Here is a 19,087-nt window from a genome sequence, read left to right as displayed (position 1 = left end):
GGCAGTGCGGTACAGAAAGAGCTCTGGACAAGGAGCCAGCCTAGCCCAGCTTCCTCATTTTGAAGGGATCACTCAGATCATTTTTAGACTTCCGTGATCACCTAACTCAGGGGAGGGAGATTGGTATCTGGTATGTTGATACCAGATACCAACATACCAGAGAGTATGTTGTTCAGCCCTTGTCACAGAGCACAGAGGTGGCTTCTGGGTCTGTGTGTTTATATATGCACATGTGAGTGCATGTGTATACATCAATGTGTGCATGTGTGTATGTGATGTGTGTGCGTGTGTATACATCAATGTGTGCATGTGTGTATGCACATGAATGTGTGATGTGTGTGTGCACATGCATGTGTACACATGTCAGTGTGTGGGCAGGTAGCTTCCTTGGGACTCACTCACCGGCTGGCCTTTGGATCCAGGCTCCCCCTGGCTCCCAGGAAGCCCTGTTCCGCCCTCTGTCCCTCGCTCGCCAGGGGGACCCAGCTGTCCTGGTAACCCACTTTCACCCTTAAAGAAACACACAGAAATGATCAGTTAAAGGGGGGAATGGCTGGGGGCAGGGGGCAGGAGAGGCAGAACCGCGATTCCACAGGGTCCCCTGAGATCTCAGGTTGCTGGGGCAACAGACGGAGGCCTGGTGGAGGCGTGGAGGGGTGGGCAAAACTTCAGCCTCCTGAAGAGGAAGGGCTCTTTCCCCACTCTGCCACTCAGGGTCCCACCTTCCCCTCCCCTGCCCACGGGCCTCTCCTCTTTCCTGCTTCTGCCCTACAGCTCGCAGTTCCCGCCTCCAGGCCTCTCCTCACTCTGCTCCTCCTGCCCAGCCCGCTTCTCCCCTCTCGCTCACATCCTCCCTGGTCAGGGCCACTCCCCTCTGCCTGCCTCCTCCCGGAGGGTTCCCAGCTACACCTCGGGCTCGGGCAGGGCCAGAACCATGTCTGGGTCATCCATCTGCACCTTCCCTTCAGTGTCCAGCCCCGGCTCAGGCTGGTTCACAGTGGCCTCCCCCACTGACGTCACTCAAGGAAGCCTGAACACGCCTTGGAGGGCCCCAGCCACAGGCAACATGTTGTTCCACAAAGGGCCACAAGAGGGCGCCCATGGACAATGCAACAATTAGGGTAAGGTTTGCTGGGCCTGGCCAGGGGGGCTGAATTACAGCTTCCTGGATAAATTATCCTAAGTCTGGTTTGAGCTTGGGGCAGGGAACCCCGAGAAAGGTCAACAATGTGGATTGCATCTTCCCACAGGCCCTGGGACTTGGGTGCCGAAGCGTCAGTACCATCATAGTCAGTGTCACTGCCGTGGTCACCAAGGCAACAAGAAGGGTGGAGCTGGGCAGGTAAGGGCATGGAGGAGTGTCTGACCTTGAATCCTGGGGGTCCCTGTGCTCCAGGCAAGCCGGCCACACCTGGATTTCCTCTCTTCCCAGCAGGGCCCATGGGGCCAGGGTCCCCGTCGTCTCCCTGCTCCCCCTGGACAGAAAGTAAGCAAAGGAAGGTCTCTGGGGTGTCAGGACACAGCCGGCCAGGGGGACGGGTGGCCCAAAGCGCGGGAGGGCTCTGGGTGCAGCAGCAGGGAGGGGGTCACGCCCCAGGACGGAGGGCAGGCTGCCAGGTGAGGCGGCGGGGCCAGGGGACGGGAGGAGCTGGATCTGTGGGTGGGGAGGGGCCGGGCATGCAGGAGTGACAGTCAGAAGCCCACTCCCCCAGTCCTGAGGGGCGCCATGACTGCCCACCCCAGTGCACCCCAGGAAACTCCTGGACACGCTGTTCTGCCCCTCCCAGGTTTTGAAAGCAGTTCCTCTGGCCCATGGCCCGTGGAAGTCCCCCACGCCTCCTCCCACCTGGAGACGCCCTCTGCTGACGCCAAGCCCTGCTCACCTGCTGTCCTGCTCGCCCGTCCCTGCCGGGAAGCCCGTCTGGTCCAGCGACGCCCTCGGGGCCCTGCCTCCCCACCACGCCTCGGGGGCCGGGCAGCCCCTGCAGGCCCTGGGGGTACACAGGAAGCTGGTGAGGGTGTCCGGGGAGGAGAGGCAGGCTGGCGGGAAAGCGGCAGCTGCGGTCACTCACCTGGACGCCCCTCCGGCCTGGTGCCCCAGCCTTGCCTTGCTTTCCCTTTGGCCCCTGAAAAGTCAAAGGCCACATGATGGAGGCTGCGGGGGGAGGTGCAGGACCCTAGGGGCTCTGGAAGGAGGCACTGAGAGGACTCGGCGCTGTGTGAGCATCCAGCTCCACGACAGGGCCCAAGCATGCTGGCTTGGCGGCCCAGGGCCAGGGCTGGGGTCGGCCTGGGGACCTGCCAGTGCTGTCACTGAGGCTGCTCCGGGTACTGGGGTCCCTCACTGGCTCCTACACGCAGAGGCCCTGGCCTTGACCATCTCCTGGTCGGAGCCCCAGCCCAGGGCTCCATCTGATCCTCGAGGCCATAGGTGATGGGGGTGGAGGGGGAGGGGCATTAACAGCACTGGCCTGACCTTGGCCGAGGGAGGTGCAGGGCCTGGGTCCAAGGCCGGAAGCTCCTCCTCCACGAGCACCCTGTCTCTCTCCAGACCCCCCTTCCCTTCTCGCACCGCTCCCTTCTCCAGTGTGCCCTGGCAGAGAGGCCCGGCTCCTGCCTGCCCTGGGTTCAAGTCCACCAGCTGACCTCACACGGCGGCTCCTCTCCTGCGGCCCCAGAGAACGGGCCCATTGTCCCTCCTCCCTCAGGCTGCTGGAAGGGATGTGGGGTCCTGGCCAGAGGCACCTGCAGGGCTCACGGTGGGCCGCCCCTGCCCTGCCTCCCACTAGCCCTGTGACCTTGGGCCAGGCGCCTCCCCTCCCTGGGACTCAGTTTGTTGGGTGAACGTCCACCCTCTTACCTCTGCACCTTTCGATCCCTTGGGTCCCGGCCGGCCCCGGGGTCCCGGATGTCCCTGCAAACCAAGGTGAGATGACGCAAGGCAGCCCCAGGACTCTCTCCCGGGGAGGGTGGCCAGTCTCCGCCTGGAGGGGGAGGTGGGGAGGGGTTTGGGGGTGCAGGCTCTGGGGGTGCCCCCAGGGTCAGGGCAGGAGAAACCAGAATGGCTACCCCAGGCCCTCCTGCAGGGAGGGTCCCTTTAAGCTTTAAAGTGCCCAGTTCTTGAATTCCAGCTGCCCCACCCCCCTCAGGACGGGACAGGGGATGGACAGAAAGTGCCACTCACGGGTTGGCCCTGCTGGCCCGGCTTTCCACGGAGGCCTGGCACGCCCTCCTGTCCCTGGAAGCAAAGAGAGAGAGGTGAGAGGGCCCGCCTGGGAGAGGAAGGGCATGGCAGGAGCCGGGACGTTCTGGTTCTTTCCAGCTGAGTGTCCCTGTCCCTGACGCTCCTGATCCCTCCAGCAGGGAGGAACGCTGAAACTTACAGAGTATCCGGGGTCCCCCGGCTCCCCGCGGTCTCCTCGGTCACCCACAGGGCCCTGAATGACAAGGACAGAGCAGAGGCTGGGCCACCAGGTGCAGAGGATGCCGGCCCCGCCCGCCCCGCGCAGTCCAGGGCCGGGCGCTTACCCGATCTCCAGGCGGCCCGGGGGGGCCCTCAGCCTTGCCGTCCTCGCCCTGCTCCCCCTGTGGGCACAGAACCAGTTTTAGGACAAACCACCTGCTCCCGGGGACCCTGGGGGATTCCAGGTGGAAAGGGCTTCATCAGAGACAGAGTCCAGCCTACTTGGGGTTATAGACGGGGAAACTGAGGCCGGAGAGGGAAAGGTAGGTGTGTCTGAGCCAGACCCAGGTGTGGGGTGGAGCCAGGACTGCGGAACACAGGAGGAGCTCGGTGCCCTCCACCCGGCTGGACCCCCGGCTGCCCCCGGAGCTGGGAGCCTGCGCAGGGCCGGGCAGCCGGGGCCTGGCGCACTCGCCCGCTTTGCACGGGACCAGCTGCTGATCCTTACACCTCCCTTCCTGCCTCCGAGCGCCTTTCCTCAGCTGGGGTTGGGGGGCTGGGCGGGGTGGGCGCAGGGGGTGGCAGGGAGCACCAGTAACGCCAGCAGCTGCACACGTGGGCATCCTCACCGCATCGACCTGTTTCACAGATGTAGACACTGAGGCACAGAGGGGCGACGTGACGTGCCCAGCGTTATTCACCCTCAATCAGAGCGTCTCTCTGGTCCTTGCTGGGAGGAAGTGGCCAAAGAGCCAGATTTGGGACGAACCTCCCCCCCCCCCCGTAGAAGCCCCCGGTGGCACTCGGCAGCCAGCCAGCTTGGGGGGCTTCCTGCATGCAGGGTGAGGCTGGGCGCCCTCCCGGCTGTGCTGGGGACTCTGTGAGGAAAGGCCTGTTGAGCACACGGCTCGATGCTGCGCACAGTAGGGCTCAGTAGGTGGCCGCTAAAATGGCTGTAGCCGGTGACAGTGACAGGGGCATGGGTGTGTCACAGCCAGCTGGCCAGAGACAGATGGGGGAGAGCAGAGTTTCCGGCTGCCATCCTGATGCCATGGCCACCTGAGGCCCAGGCCCACCCGCAGGACCAGGGGGCCAGGAGGTGGCCATCAGATGGCTGGACAGATGCCACCTGCCAACTACAGGGACAGTGTTAGCTGAACAGCAAATGACAGAACCACAGGGCTCGGGAGACTCCAGCCGGGAACACTGGTGTCCCCTCCGCTGGGGCCCCTTCTGGGCAGGGGGCTCGAGCCAGGGCACTCCTGAGCCCCCTGTTGTGCACAGGGCTGGAAGGGGAGCCCTAAGAGGCAGGAGAGAGGGTTCTGCTCCTGGGGTCAGAGCACCGGCCATCCCTGGCCAGCAGCGCTGAGGGCTGTGGCTGTGACGCCTTGGCCCGAGGCCCCCAGGCGGAGGCTGAGGCAGGCGGGGCCTGGCCTGAGGCCTAGAACCAGACATGCCAGGAGGCGGCCCAGGGAGCGGGATTCCCTGTCTTCCCCGCCCCCTCTCTGCGGGTCTCTGACCCGGCGCCCAGGCCCCACGGAGGAGCCCGTGTCCCCCAGCGTGCTCTGCCAGGCACACCCGGGCTTTGTTTCACAGAATCCACACAGCAGCCCCACGCTGCGGAGTGCTGTCCACACTATAAAGATGGGGAAACTGAGGCCTGGGGAAGGGAAGGTCTCAGCCAAGGCCGCTCAGCAATCAAGGGGCGGTCTGGGCCAACAGCCAGCTGTATTGGTCCCCACACTGTGGAGTTTAGGGGTGCATTTTTAGTACCAGAAAGCTGGAACGCTCTCCCCGCCCGCCCTACTCCCAGAGTCCCGCCCCACCCCTCTGGCCGCCCCGCTCTGTAGGCACGCTCCCCAGGCGGGGTTCAGTCCCACAGCGTGGCGGTGCCTCCTCTCGGCTCTGCGTTTGGTTGGGGGAGCCGGGCCCGGCGTCAAACGGAAGGAACCTAGCCCTGCCACCTCCGCCTCCTGACCCTGAGCTTCACTGAGCATGGTGGAGACTCAGTTTCCCCACCTGGAGGATTATTGGGGAGCATTGCCCAGGGCCGTGTGCTCCAGGAGGTCCTCCCGGGACCCTGCTCTCTCTTCCCATTCGGCGTGCTCGGCTGTGCCCTTGTGAGACTCTATTCGAGCCCTTTGAGCATCATCCCGCCCCCAGCTCGGCCGGAGTGCACGGCGCCCGCCATAAACACCCGGAGAGCCGAGAACGAGCCCGTGTAGCGACACCCCTAAGTCAGAGGTGCACCTGGCTGGCGTGTGGGTGGCATCCCCCGCAGCCTCGCTAAGGTCCCCGCCACTTAACGATGAGGTGACGGAGGCTCAGGGAACCCTGGGGATCCACCGAGGCCCCCAGGACTCAGGGCGGATTTGGGGTCAGGGCTCGCTCTCTGGGCAGCCACAGGGCCTGCCGCTAGTGCCCTAGGTGGTCCCCTCCTGCGCCAGCCCTGGCAGACCACGAGGGCCCAGGAGGGGCTCGGGGTACCCAGTGGCACCGTCTGCAGCTTCCTGTGGAATGTGCTGGAGCCTGCGGCCACTCCTCCAGGCGGGAGGAAGGCCCGGCCGGACAGCAAGCCAGGCGGCGTGATTCACTGACTGCGCGGTTTAGGGAGGGGGAAGTTGACTCAGCAGAAGAGACAAGGGCTGGGGGGCGCGGGGGGTGGGCAGCCAAGAGGCAGCAGCGGTGGGGTGGCCGCCTGCCTGCTCCGAGGCTCCCGCTGAGCAGTGGGGGAGGGGAGGAGGGGGGTAAGGGGGGGACTTGGAGTCGCTAATGTAGGACTCAGACACTTGGGTTCTGGGGCCAGCTTGGCACTGCCTTGGGATGGGACCCAGGGCCGGCGCCTTGGAACTTCTGGCCCTCCCTGTCCCCACCTGCACGGTGGGGCAGGGTCCAATGTCACTGAGGCTCCTTCCAGCAAGTCCCCGCCGCTACGGAATCTGGAGCCATGGGGAGGCGGGGAAGGGACATGCCTGCCCCTCTGTGCCGGTGGTGACTTCCTTGGCCCTGACCTTTGGGGCTCCTTGCTCTCCGTCCTCACCAAGCCCTCGCCCTGCCCAGCTTTCTCTCCTTGCCCTCGCTAGGGACCTCGTTCCGTGTGCACGCAGATGGTGGGATCACACGCTGGTCACTGCGTGACTGGCGTCCATTGCCCCTTCTTGACTGTAAGCCCACGGGGACAGGGACTGCACCGTTCTGGTGTGGGGCGGGGACAGCAGCCCATACGTAGTGCTGGACGTGGAGCCAATGGCTCCTGCCTGCTGGGCACGGCAGCGGCGACCCCGGCCTGGGGGGCTGCCCCCGGCTGGCCACGGAGTGAGCAGGGGGGAGCCACGGCTTCCCCAGCCACGGGGACCTTGTGGGCTCGTGCCCGCTGGCCCCGGAGCTGACCCCAGCCCAGGATCCTGGGCCCAGCTGCTCCCCCAAACCAAACACCCACCTTTTCGCCTTTTGGTCCAGGGGGTCCAAGGGGTCCCACAATGCCTTTGTGTCCCTGCGGGAACACAAGACACAGAGAGGTGAGGGAGTGAGGACTCAAGAGGGATGAAGGACAGGGACTCAGAGATGGGGACCCTAGATTGCAAAATTGGGTCCCAGCGCTGCCCGACTCGCTGTGTGGTGCTGAGCAAGTCCTGTGCCTCTCTGGGCCGCTCAGAGGTGTTGTGGTTTGGATGATGGGGGCCCTGACCACTCTGACAGCCCCACCCTGGAGCAGACGTGGAGGAGAGCTGGAGAGAGCCAGCTTTGTCCTCCTGGGCAGGGACAGGAGCAGGGCAAATGCCTGCCCCGACTGACCGCCCCAGGCTGCCGCCCAGACTGCAGGTATGACACCTCCCATGCCCCCCCCCCCAACGAGCCCCACTGTCCAGGCCCGTCTTATCCGCCCCGTTCCATCTTCCTTCCCCGGCCTCCCTCGCCACTGCGTCTCCTTCAGACGCTGGATCTAGAACCACAAAGACCAGGGCCAGGAACCGGCCTCCAGACTTAACAAGCTGGCAGGCCTCCCGAGCCTCAGTTTCCCTTTCTGAGTAATCCGGTCCCTCTCTGAGCCCTGGCCTCCCCAGAGGTGTGACTGGGGTTTGGCCCAGCCACCTCTAAGGAGGTGCCAGGTTGACGCAGGAATGAGCTGCGGCGACCCCCTGGCACACAGAGCACCATGGGCCCCGGCCTGCAGGAGCGCTCAGGAGGGCCGGGGTGGCTGATCCGCTCTGGGCGCCCCGTCCACCCCACTATGGGCCCAGGGGCGCCCTGGGGCAGGGAGACCCTGCATCTTCAGAGGCCCTCAGCTGGGAGGTGGGCCTGGGCCCAGGCCTGCAGGACAGAGCTGGGGGAAGGGGAGGCATGATGGCTTCGAGGTGATGTCCGCTTACGTCATAGCCAGCCAGGCCCGGGTCGCCTTGGGCCCCCATCCGTCCTGGAGCACCCTGCAGGAGGAGGAGACCCTAGTTGGCATGGAGCGCGGCTGGCACGGGGGACGCAGGCAGTCTGCCCCGCGGGCTCCAGCCTGGCACGCCCATACTGCGCAGAGCCAGGGTGGAAGGCAGGTGGCATCACCTCGAGTCCCCAACCGTCCCCGCCCCGCCGGGCTCCAGAGCTTCAGCACAGCTGACTGCTAAATTTTTAGGACTTTTGCAAGCCAGTTGAACAGAGCCGTTATTAAAAATTAAATTTTACGGACTTAGTTACATCGACTCTATTAAACACAAGGACAGCGTGCAAAACCTCTCTCCCCTGAGTCACTCTCCTACTACCTATGCTCCGCAGTCATTTGCGTGTCCTGACCCCGCCTGGCGGGAGCGCCATGTAGTGGAGTGCCACCGAGCGGCTCCCCAGCTCCACCAACGGTGACGCCGCATGGGCAGCTTGGTGTCAGCCACGGAGGTGGCAAATGTCACCAGCCAGCACGGTGCCCGTTGCCACATACGGCCAGCTCGGAGGGGCCATGTCACCCTCCTCTGCCCCCTCCCTTGCTTCCCCTTGGGGCAGGCGTCCTAAAACTGCGGCCCCCGGGCCACATGCAGCCCGCCAAGGACACTTATCCGGCCCGCGGGTGTCTTTGCCGCCGCTGCCCGTCCTGCTTAGCAGCCGACTCGTCCCGGGCCCACAGTGCGCATGTGTGGACTGTGCACCCCACTCTCCAACGGTCTGAGGGACAGTGAACTGGCCCCCCTGTTTAAAAGGTTTGAGGACCCCTGCCTTGGGGTCCTCACCTCCCCCCCGGGTGTCAGACCCCTTGGGGCTCCTGCCTCCAGCGCGGCCCCGCAGCGCCCTGGGAGACCCTCGGGGTCATCCACGTACCCTGATCCTGGGGAATCTGTTTCCAGTGGGAACACCCCCAGAGTCTGGTCCCCTGTCCCTGCCCTACCACGGTAGGGCTGATTAATCTGGGTCCACAGGGGCCTTCAGGAAACCCACACGCCCCTTCAAACTGCAAGAAGTATTTCGTGTTGTATGACTTTTCGGGGTGGGGGGAGCTGCAGCTTCCTGCGGGTTCCTAAAGGGATCTGAGAGTCAAAAGAAGTGGCTGGGACAACGAACACCCGGGTGTCCAGCCAGTCGTGGGGGTGGGTGACACCAGGGCAGAGAGACCCGGTGCCTCCTTTTCTGCCCTCGGTCCCCTCTATTCCACGCCTGACCCCCCCCCCCCCCCGCCCCAGCCAGAGAGTCCTCACCGTCGGTCCCAGGCTGCCCCGGGACCCTTTGGGGCCTGGGGTGCCGGGGGGTCCAGGGTCTCCGGGGACGCCCATCTCACCCAGCTGTCCTTGGTAGCCCTTGGCGCCCTGCAGCAGGAGAGAGACGGGCAGTCGGCGGCCCCGCAGCAGCCCCTGGGGGTGGGGGGGAGGGGGACGTGGCCGTGGGGAGGGAGGGGACCGACCTACCTTGGCTCCAGTCCGGCCCTTCTCGCCTTGCTTCCCCGACTTGCCCTCCGGCCCCTGCAGGGAGAGGAGGGAAGAGCAAGAGCAAGATGGCAAGTGCGGATCTGGGAGGCGGACGGCCTGGTTCACAACTGACCCTGGTACCTGTGTGACTTGGGCCTGGCCCAACCTGCTGTGTCAGCGGCCTCTGTGTGTAGTGGGGACGGTGTCCTTTGCCTCCCAGAGCTTAGGTTTCAGCCTGGCGACACGGGAGTGTGCTGGCAATGGTGCCTGGCCCACTGGAAGTGCCCGGGTTTATGTCACACGTGGCTTCTGTAACTGCAGGCATCTACTGCTGGCGTCGCTGTTGTCATGGTTACTGCCAGGCGTCCAGGCGCATCCTAGCGGAGCAGCTCTCTGCACTGACCTCTCTCTAGCACCTCGCACTGTGCACCCTCCCCACGACCCTGAGCGTTAGCCCCCGACCCCTGTCCACAGACTGGGGCAGCCAAGTTCCCAAGGGTGAAGTGACTTGCCCAGGGTCCCCGCCGCTCCCTGGCAGGGCCCTGATTCAATCCCGGCTCCATCTGGTTCCGTGCCCGGGGGCCCTTGGCGCCTCCTGCCACCCCTGCCGGAGTCCCCAGGGATGGCCCAAGGTGGCAGGACAGGTTTTCCAGTCCCCCGTCTCCGAGATGAGGCACATCGCTTGCGTGCAATCCCAGCGCCAGCCCCACTGCCACGCCCTCCTCTCTCAGGGTCAGCGCCGGGGCGGCCTCCCCTAGTGGGGCGTTGCTGGGAGGTCAGCCGCCCTCCCTGGGGTCTCCAGGCCATTGCCCCAGCAGGCCACTCTGCCCCCTCCCGACGGGGCATCCCCAGATGCTGCCCTCGCCCACCCTGCCCCTGGCGGGGCCGATCCTGCTTTGTCTCCACAGTTGTCGGGGACACTGCTCAGCGGGGGTGAGTGACTAGGTGTGAGCGCACATGTGTGAGCCAAGAGACAGAAGAGAGAGTGCGAGCCCTGGGCCACACTGGGTCAGAATGTAGGGGGCAGGGCCGGCAGTCCTTCCAGCATGGAGGGGACTTCCTAACTGCGGGCCTCAAGGAAGCTGGAAAGAACGTCTATGCTCTTGGCAAACACTAAAGAACTATAGTGATGCAATCCCTCTGGCTGCATTAACAGAGGCGTAAGCCATAGAATGAGGGAAGTGATGGTCCCATCTTGGAATAGGTGTTGCATTTTAAGAGGATGCACTGACTAATTGTGTTGAAAGAGGAGCAGGAAGAGGAGGTCCTAGAGGAACAAGGAATCACCTGGACCAACCCGGACGGACTGGATTCCTGTCTGCAGATTTCTGCAGCTGTTCTGCAGGACAGCCATGGGTGGCCGGTGTATGGAAATCATGAGGACACTGGCTTGGAGTGTAGTCTCCAGCCACATATGGCTACTGTGACTGAGGAACTGAATTCTTAATTTTATCTAATTTAACCTTAATTACTTCAAAATTAAATTGAAAACCTGACACCTGATTCAGTTACTGAAAAATGTTCAAGTATGTTTGGAACAACTTGGGTATGTGGATCTACCTATTCAACAGCGAATCTTCTGAAATCTAAACACAGATGAAATATTTTCAATGAAAATTTGCATCTGAATTGAGACATGCTGTGAACATCAACTACACTGCAGGTTTTAAAGATTTACTGCAAAAGAGAAAATGCAAAATATCTCATAAGTGATTTTTTTATATTGATTCCATGTTGAAATGGTAATATTTTGGATAGGTTGGGCTAAACAAACTGTATTATTAAAACCAATTTCTCCTATTTCTATTTACGTTTTTAAAATGTGCCTGCTAAAAATCTGAAGTGCTCTTTGTGGTTTGTGCTCTGTGTTTACTGGACAGCGCTGGGCAGTGTCGGGGTCCCTTGCTCCTCCAGGGGTGCAGTGCTACTAACCGCCCTGCCAGCCTCGGCCAGCCAGGCACTGGGTCGCAGACTGCGTACGTTTTCATTCAGTCCCCACCCGCGTGGGGAGGAGGGGTTACTCATCCCATTTTACAGCTAAAGACGCTGAGGCTCAGGGAGAGGAAGTGCTGCCTGCGGGCCCCCAGCCCGGTCAGAGGTCAGAGGTGAGCCATCGTGACCCCCCTGGTGTCCGGGGCACCCCTGGGCCCTGGCCGGTCCTGGTTGTGCAGCGGTGAACTCGTGTGACAGCAGCTGGGGGTCCGCCAGCGCAGAGGTGGCTGCAACGGCTGGCCGAGCCCCTGTCACGGGACGCGAGTCGGCACCGGAGCATCTGGTGCGGGTCGAGGAGACGGGGACAGGTCCCCCGCCGGGACAGGGCCCTCTGCAGCCGAGCACGTGCCCCGCAGGGGCCAGCCCGGAGCAAGGGCCGGAGCATCCGGCCAGCGGGACAGGCTGTGGGGTCGGAATGGAGACTCCGCTGGGCCCCATGTGCACAGATGCCTTTCGAGAAAGGCCCCGACGGCTCGTAAAATTCTATTTTTAAATATTCGACTGCTTCCAGGCCACAGAGTGGGAGGTATTTGTTCTGCAGCCCTGATGCCAAAGGGGCTCAGACACAGGCCCTGCACTGCCTCATGACCCCGACAGGCACTCACCCCGGCCCCTGACTCTCCTTCCAGTCCCCGCATAGCACAGTTGGGACTGACGGCAAAATACTGACTCTTTCCAGTCCCCGCATAGCACAGTTGGGACTGGCGGCAAAATACTGACTCTCCTTCCAGTCCCCGCATAGCACAGTTGAGACTGACGGCAAAATACTGACTCTCCTTCCAGTCCCCGCATAGCACGGTTGGGACTGACGGCAAAATACTGACTCTCCTTCCAGTCCCCGCATAGCACAGTTGAGACTGACGGCAAAATACTGACTCTCCTTCCAGTCCCCGCATAGCACGGTTGGGACTGGCGGCAAAATACTGACTCTCTTTCCAGTCCCCGCATAGCACAGTTGGGACTGACGGCAAAATACTGACTCTCCTTCCAGTCCCCGCATAGCACAGTTGGGACTGACGGCAAAATACTGACTCTCCTTCCAGTCCCCACATAGCACAGTTGGGACTGACGGCAAAATACTGACTCTTTCCAGTCCCCGCATAGCACAGTTGGGACTGACAGCAAAATACTGACTCTTTCCAGTCCCCGCATAGGACAGTTGGGACTGACGGCAAAATACTGACTCTCCTTCCAGTCCCCGCATAGCACAGTTGGGACTGGCGGCAAAATACTGACTCTTTCCAGTCCCCGCATAGCACAGTTGGGACTGACGGCAAAATACTGACTCTCCTTCCAGTCCCCGCATAGCACAGTTGGGACTGACAGCAAAATACTGACTCTCCTTCCAGTCCCCGCATAGCACAGTTGGGACTGACGGCAAAATACTGACTCTTTCCAGTTCCCGCATAGCACAGTTGGGACTGACGGCAAAATACTGACTCTTTCCAGTCCCCGCATAGCACAGTTGGGACTGACGGCAAAATACTGACTCTCCTTCCAGTCCCCGCATAGCACAGTTGGGACTGACGGCAAAATACTGACTCTCCTTCCAGTCCCCGCATAGCACAGTTGGGACTGACGGCAAAATACTGACTCTTTCCAGTCCCCGCATAGCACAGTTGGGACTGACGGCAAAATACTGACTCTTTCCAGTCCCCGCATAGCACAGTTGGGACTGACGGCAAAATACTGACTCTTTCCAGTCCCCGCATAGCACAGTTGGGACTGACGGCAAAATACTGACTCTCCTTCCAGTCCCCGCATAGCACAGTTGGGACTGACGGCAAAATACTGACTCTCCTTCCAGTCCCCGCATAGGACAGTTGGGACTGGCGGCAAAATACTGACTCTTTCCAGTCCCCGCATAGCACAGTTGGGACTGACGGCAAAATACTGACGTTAACGCTGCCACCACCACCACTGTCACCATGGCCACTGCCACAACCACTGGTACCGCCACCAGCGCCACCGTTATCACCACCAGCGTCACTGTCACCACTGTCACCACCAACACCATCATCACCACCATAATTATCACCGCCACTACCGCCTCCTAGTCACTTTTCCCTCCAAATTTATAAAGGCAACCTTTCATATTTCTGGTGCATTTGACAACGTGTCTCCCTATCCAAAGTTTCACTTGCACTCTAGATGAGAAAGCCACGCTGGGAGACGGGCAGCGACTTGCCCGAAGTCACACAGAGAGTGGACTGCTCGCTCAAGCCAGAAACTCGGGGTCAACCCTTCCGCTCCGGTTCCAAGGCCGTTCCTGCCGCACGTTGCTGCTCGTTCCACAGCTGGGGTGTTCACAGCTCACTCGGGGAGGGTCCCCGGGACACGGGACCTCAGAGCGACCCGAGCGCACGCTCCTCCCAAACCCTGCGCCATCCCAAGGCACGAGCAGAGGGGGCGAGGGGCGAAGGGCGAGCGAAGGGTCACGGGGCAAGTGACGGGGGGAGAACGAGGCCTGCGCCCCGCGTGCGGGACCCCCGCCTGCGCCCCGCGGCTGCGTCAGGGCTGGGGAAGCCTCCTGGCACGGCACGGGGGGCCGTCTGCGAGCCGCTTCTGCCGCAGCTGCAAGGGGATTAGCACTTCAGCGCTATTTTTAGGAAACAGCTATTTTCCCACAGCCATAGTTTGTAGAAGACTGATTTAGATGTGCCCGAGGTTAGTCACATAAATGCTTGGGGGAGGAAACGCATGTCAAGGACAGGCCGGAATGAAACTGGTGGCTGCGCCCAGGTGGCAGCGTGGGCCGCTCTGCCTGGGGCATGAGGACTGCCATGGCAGCCCGGGGAGACGGGCTGGCGCCGGACGCACAGGTCCCTGTGCCACCTGGTGGGGTGGCAGCAGGCTGCACATCTGGGCGGCTTGTCGGCAAGGCCACCTATCTTCACCGGTCCCAGGCGGTTCAACTGGACTGGCCCGGCACCCCCGGGACACACACACCCTGCTCGCTGTGCGAGCCGACCTCCAGAGTCAAGTTCAAAGTCATCGGTCTAAATCAGGTTCCTACCTGCCTCCCAGCCTCACGCTCTCAGCCCTATATTCAAGCAGATTGCAAGCAGTGTGTGTAGAGGCAAGCAGGCCAAGTTCAAATCCCAGCTCTGCCACTACTTACTGTGTGAGCCTGGGTAAGTTCCTTTACCTCTCTGATTTTCTAAGTCCTCAGGGGTTGCTACCAGTGTCAAAGAGGGACCCTTCTGGAAAGCCCTGGGCAAGTTGTCTATACACATTGAAACAGGACATTTCTCTTCCATTCTCTACCTGGTTTTATGTCCCTCAAGGGCAGGGATACTTTGTGATTCATCTCTTTGATCTCAGGGGACCGGGCCCAGGGAAGATGCTCATGAGCGTTTGTGGACTAAACAAATTTCTGCTAGGGTGGAAGAGCGGAGCTTCTCTGACTGTCTTTTCAGCTGACAAACAGAGTTTGGTCAGGTCCTGTCTGCCAGGCCCTGGGCTGGACGTTAAAGACATAAATGTAAACCAGACAAGGTCTTGGCCTTCGTGGGGCCAAGATATACACGGGGGGCCATGCGTGGCCCTGGAGGCTCATGGCCCAGCCATCAGGGCCGGCTTTGTGGAATAGGTGATGTCTACGAGGATGGCTGAAGGCCAAACAGGAGTTAAGCAGTGGCCGGGGAGTGAGGAAGGGAGCATGCCTGCAACAGAGCACGTGCAAAGACCCGGGGGTTCGAGCCACAGTGTGTCCAAGGAACTGAAGAACGTTCAGTACGGCTGGACGTGGGGCTTGGACGGGATGAGGTGGGCAGGGGCCAGGTCTGTGCAGGGCAGGGCAGTGAGGCCAGTGGGGAAGAGACGTCATTCCGAGGAGGAGCCGTGAGGGTTAAGCAGCAAGGGGCGTGTTCAGATGGGTTCTCCGGCAACCTCCCAGGTGGAGGAAGGCCCAGAGCAGAAGGCCCCTTCAGCGGCTGCTGCCAAAAGAACCTGCCGCCCAGCCGCCTGCACAGGCAAGAACGTCCCGTGTATCCCAGAACCCCCGGTGCTGGCACGCAGCCCGCACACTCACCCGGACACCGGTGACGCCGGGCAGCCCGGGGGGCCCATCCTCACCCGGCAGTCCTTCCTGGCCTTTCTCGCCATGCTCGCCGTCAGGCCCCGGGTCACCCCTGTCCCCCTGGGGTGGGAGGGCAGGGGGAGGAGAGAGAGAGAATCGTTAGTCCCAAGCCCGTCAGAGTCCCGGCGCAGGGCTCCACTTGCGTGTCCACAGCCGCCCGGGCCTGGATCCCGGCAGCCCCCCGAGCTGCCAGAGCACCGGGCGGGCGCGGCCGGGCCGGTGCAGGAACACTGCGGACACATGGCTTCCACGTGTCCCTGCCGTGTCCCTTCCACGTGTCCCGGCCGGCCGGCCAGGGCGGGCAGAGCCAGGCCCGGACCACACCCACCCACCACGGACTCCGCAGGGAGGAGTGGGGTTTGGACGACAAAGGCAACTTCTCCCCGACGTGGACACACTGGCAGGACGAGAGTCTTCATGAGCTCGAAGAAATTTTTATCAAGACCAAAACGATTCACCCAATGCTACTTCTCAGAACCAACTCTTTCCATTTTTCTGAGTTGCATTTTCAACCCTGGCTGACACAAAAACTGTGTACGATAATACAATAATAATAATAATAATAATAACTAGTAGGTAACAGTTCAGATTGCCAGGTACCAGGCTCCAGGCAGTGAAGCAACTATTAAAAGGCAATCGAGGTACTTGGCGGCAAACTAAACTTTCAAGGCAGAATCCAGCTGGGCTGTGGGTCCCCACCCTCTTGTTGTCAATGTTCGCTCTGTTGTGAACGTGTCCTCCCGTTGCTCGCTGCGCCACGTGGTTACCATTTCCACTGGCTGCAGAATACCCTCTCTGCCGCGTGGGGGGCAGACTAACACTGACACAGCACCCACCACGTCTGGACCACAGCCTGGGTCCTTTACTTGCATTAGCTGACTTCATCCTCCTGAAAGTGTTCTAAGGTAGCTTCTCTTTTTGTCCCATTTTACAGATGAGGAAACTGAGGCAGAGCTAAGTTAAGTCATCTGCCCCGAAGTCCCACAACTTGCTAGCAGTGGAGCTGGAATTTGGAGTAGACACTCCGACACCCGGTCAGTTCCCGACACCCGGGAGCCCGGGGAATGCCCTCCTTACTAACTATAGGGGTGTGGCCAAGGTTTTCTTGGGACTTCAGGGCCTTGGGGCACCTGAGGTCATGTCCTTGGAAAGGCGACCCTTGGCATGGGCTTCGTGAGCCAAAGGCACCGGCTTTTTATGTTTCTCTGCAATGCTGGCTTTGCAAAGGGGTTTTAAAACCCACAGCCAGCACCCACAGCCAGTGTGTCTCTAAGCTTGCCGCGTCCATCACTGTCACCTCCCCGTGTGCCTGGGGGGAGGGGCACTGCGGGCAGAGCAGGTGCGAGGGGTGCCGTGAGGGCCTGCGTCCATCGCAAGGTCGTCTCCGCCAGGGCGGGCTGGCCTGGCGGAGTCTGCGTGTGGCTTGGCCGTGACTATTCAGGGAAGCTCATGGGACAGGGCACGAAGTCCCGGGTACGAGGAAGGGGTGGGCAGGGCAGGGCGGCGGGGGCAGGCTCGGAACGGCAGAGTGTCTTTGCCAGTTTTGTGTCCCGGCACCATGCTTTACGAGGGACACCGATAAACCGGTGCTCGTTGAGAGGCGAGAAGGCAGGGTGCAGGGGGCGTGGGGCAGCAACTTGGGCTCAGCCTGCCCGAGAGGAGAGGCTTGGCAGTGCCACTGGGGGGCACGTCCCTGCAGGCAGGCCTGCTGGGGCCCGGGCTGGGGCGGCCGTGTGTGGGGGCGGGGCGGGGTGTTGCTGGCAGTTTCTAGCTGGGTCGGGGGCATTTTCCCCTGGAGTGGGGTCTAGGGATGGCACAGACAAGGGACTGAGACTCCAAGCTGAGGTGTGGGCCCACGCAGGGCAGATCTGGGCACAGGTTGGTCTCTGAGGTCCCTTCCTGCTGAGATTCTCAGATTGCAAGCACAGCCTGGCACGGACACAGGGGGCTGGCCCAGAAGGCTCTTTCGTGGACTCCCCTGGCTCCAGGACTCCACTTCTGGCTCGTCATGCTGGCCACCTGCTCTCCTCTCAGGGGCAGGCGGCCTGTTCCAGGGGTCTGGGTGGGTTTCTAGCAAAGGGGCCTAGGCTGGGCCTTGCACGGGACAAGGTTCCAGGGACTACCCGGACCTCGGTGGGACGGACGTTCTTGCAGGTCCCACGCAGAATGGGCCCTGGGGGTCCCTGGAGATGCCCGAAACCCTTGGACACCTGCCAGTGCTCAGGGAAGCCTTGCAAGTTGCCTAGCTCAACCTCTCAATTTACAGATGGGGAAACTGAGGCCCAGAGAGAGGCGAAGACTCTCCAGCACCACTCGTAAGTCAGGGGCGGAGCATGGGTGAGAGGACCCGGGGTTCTGGCTCCTTGTAATTCCAGAGTTCCCTGCTCAGGGGACAATATCCCCCTCATCCCTGGGCTTATGCTGCCTGAGTTCAAATCTTGCTACCAACACTCGATAGCTGTGTGACCCTGGGCAAGTTTCCTCACTTGTGAAATAAGGATCAAGGGATTACCGAGAGCATTGAAAGAGATAAACCACATAAGGAGCTTAGCGTGGCGTCTGGTGCGTGAGCCGGATAAAGGCTGACATCCGTTGTCACCACCTCCAGCGGCTGTCGGCACAGAGACACGGGCACAAAAGCGCTCTACAAACTGTCAAGTGCGGCGCTAGACACAGCCACGAGGCGCTTTTCACCACGTGTTGATTCCATAAAGAAAACAGTGTCTCCTGGGCTTCACGAGAAGACCAGGGAAGATGCTGTGCATCTGAGTGACTACTCTGGTCCAAGGACTAGGGTAGGACTGGCTTTGGCGGGAACGAAAGAGGACGAAGGCCAGGCCAAGGAGGCATGAAGAGTGGAGCAGGAGAGTCAGCAGGAGGCACCCAGCCTGGAGGACCCCCTGCTGTCCCGTCCTGGCAGGGACTCCTGGAAGGAGGTGGCTACCCAGAAGCAGGGTGAGGAGGCCACAGCATCGTGCCTCAGTTTCCTCAGCTGTCAAGAGGGGATGGTAATGGAGCTGTTAATAGCGTGGGAGAGTTGCGGGAAGGATTCAATGGGTTAATTCATGTAAGAACCTTAAGGTGCTTAGCACGGGGCAAGTGCACACAGCATCTTAGCCACAAGGGTCATCAGCACGGTTGCAGTGAGGCAGAGGGGCCGTCAAACGTCCCAGGGCCAGGACGCAGCTGTATCCCAGGATGCAGCAGGGCTGGGTGCAAGAGAAGGGGAGCAGGTGACAGGCAGGGGGCACTCTCGCCCTTGCAAGAAAACACAAGGGGCAGCAGGGGCCTGTCACCAAGGCGCCCTGGGAGGTAGAGGCCCCCCGTCCCCGGAGAAGGGGGAGAAGGGGGAGCGTATCTGTGTCTGCCATCACAGGGAGAGGGAGTGGGTGAGGGAGGGGATCCCGGGACTGGCACTCAGGACCCTGGCCTGGGGAACTGACTTGCACGGGGTCAAAGGCCAGCCCTGGGGAAAGCCCCCCTGTGGGGCCAGGGGCAGGCCTGGGCTGGAGGGGGCTGGTAAGTCAGAGGGCGGTGTTGCTGCCAGTTCAGGTGAGCCAGGAGCCTCTTTGGGGTCCCACATCTGTGGCTGACAGAGGACTTACAGGAAGCACCAGGGCTGAGTTAGTTTAACAGGCTTTGGGACTTGTGAGCTACGGCTTTAAATTTCAGATCCTCCACTCACTGCCATAGACTCTGGATGGATAAATCCCTGCTTTTCTGTGAGCCTCA

General features: G+C 61.5%; 1 protein-coding gene across 2 annotated transcripts in view; it reads right to left on the bottom strand.

Annotated features, from left to right (window-relative positions):
* COL27A1 (collagen type XXVII alpha 1 chain) overlaps positions 1 to 19,087 on the bottom strand; it is a 141,206-nt gene that overhangs the window by 16,254 nt on the left and 105,865 nt on the right. For both annotated transcript variants that reach the window (XM_076008978.1, XM_012768828.3), the window contains exons 37-49: positions 15,308 to 15,415; positions 9,283 to 9,336; positions 9,076 to 9,183; positions 7,774 to 7,827; positions 6,843 to 6,896; positions 3,529 to 3,585; positions 3,384 to 3,437; positions 3,185 to 3,238; positions 2,861 to 2,914; positions 2,073 to 2,126; positions 1,884 to 1,991; positions 1,368 to 1,475; positions 403 to 510 (exon numbers count right to left, since the gene is read on the bottom strand). In XM_076008978.1, coding sequence (XP_075865093.1) covers positions 403 to 510; positions 1,368 to 1,475; positions 1,884 to 1,991; positions 2,073 to 2,126; positions 2,861 to 2,914; positions 3,185 to 3,238; positions 3,384 to 3,437; positions 3,529 to 3,585; positions 6,843 to 6,896; positions 7,774 to 7,827; positions 9,076 to 9,183; positions 9,283 to 9,336; positions 15,308 to 15,415 — 975 coding nt within the window. The remainder of the gene's footprint in view (positions 1 to 402; positions 511 to 1,367; positions 1,476 to 1,883; positions 1,992 to 2,072; positions 2,127 to 2,860; positions 2,915 to 3,184; positions 3,239 to 3,383; positions 3,438 to 3,528; positions 3,586 to 6,842; positions 6,897 to 7,773; positions 7,828 to 9,075; positions 9,184 to 9,282; positions 9,337 to 15,307; positions 15,416 to 19,087) is intronic.

The sequence above is a fragment of the Microcebus murinus genome, chromosome 12 (assembly GCF_040939455.1).
Source record: "Microcebus murinus isolate Inina chromosome 12, M.murinus_Inina_mat1.0, whole genome shotgun sequence".
In the NCBI taxonomy this organism is placed as follows: domain Eukaryota; kingdom Metazoa; phylum Chordata; class Mammalia; order Primates; family Cheirogaleidae; genus Microcebus; species Microcebus murinus.
The sequence above is the reverse complement of the archived record's forward strand: the minus strand, read 5'-3'. Positions and strand labels throughout refer to the sequence as shown.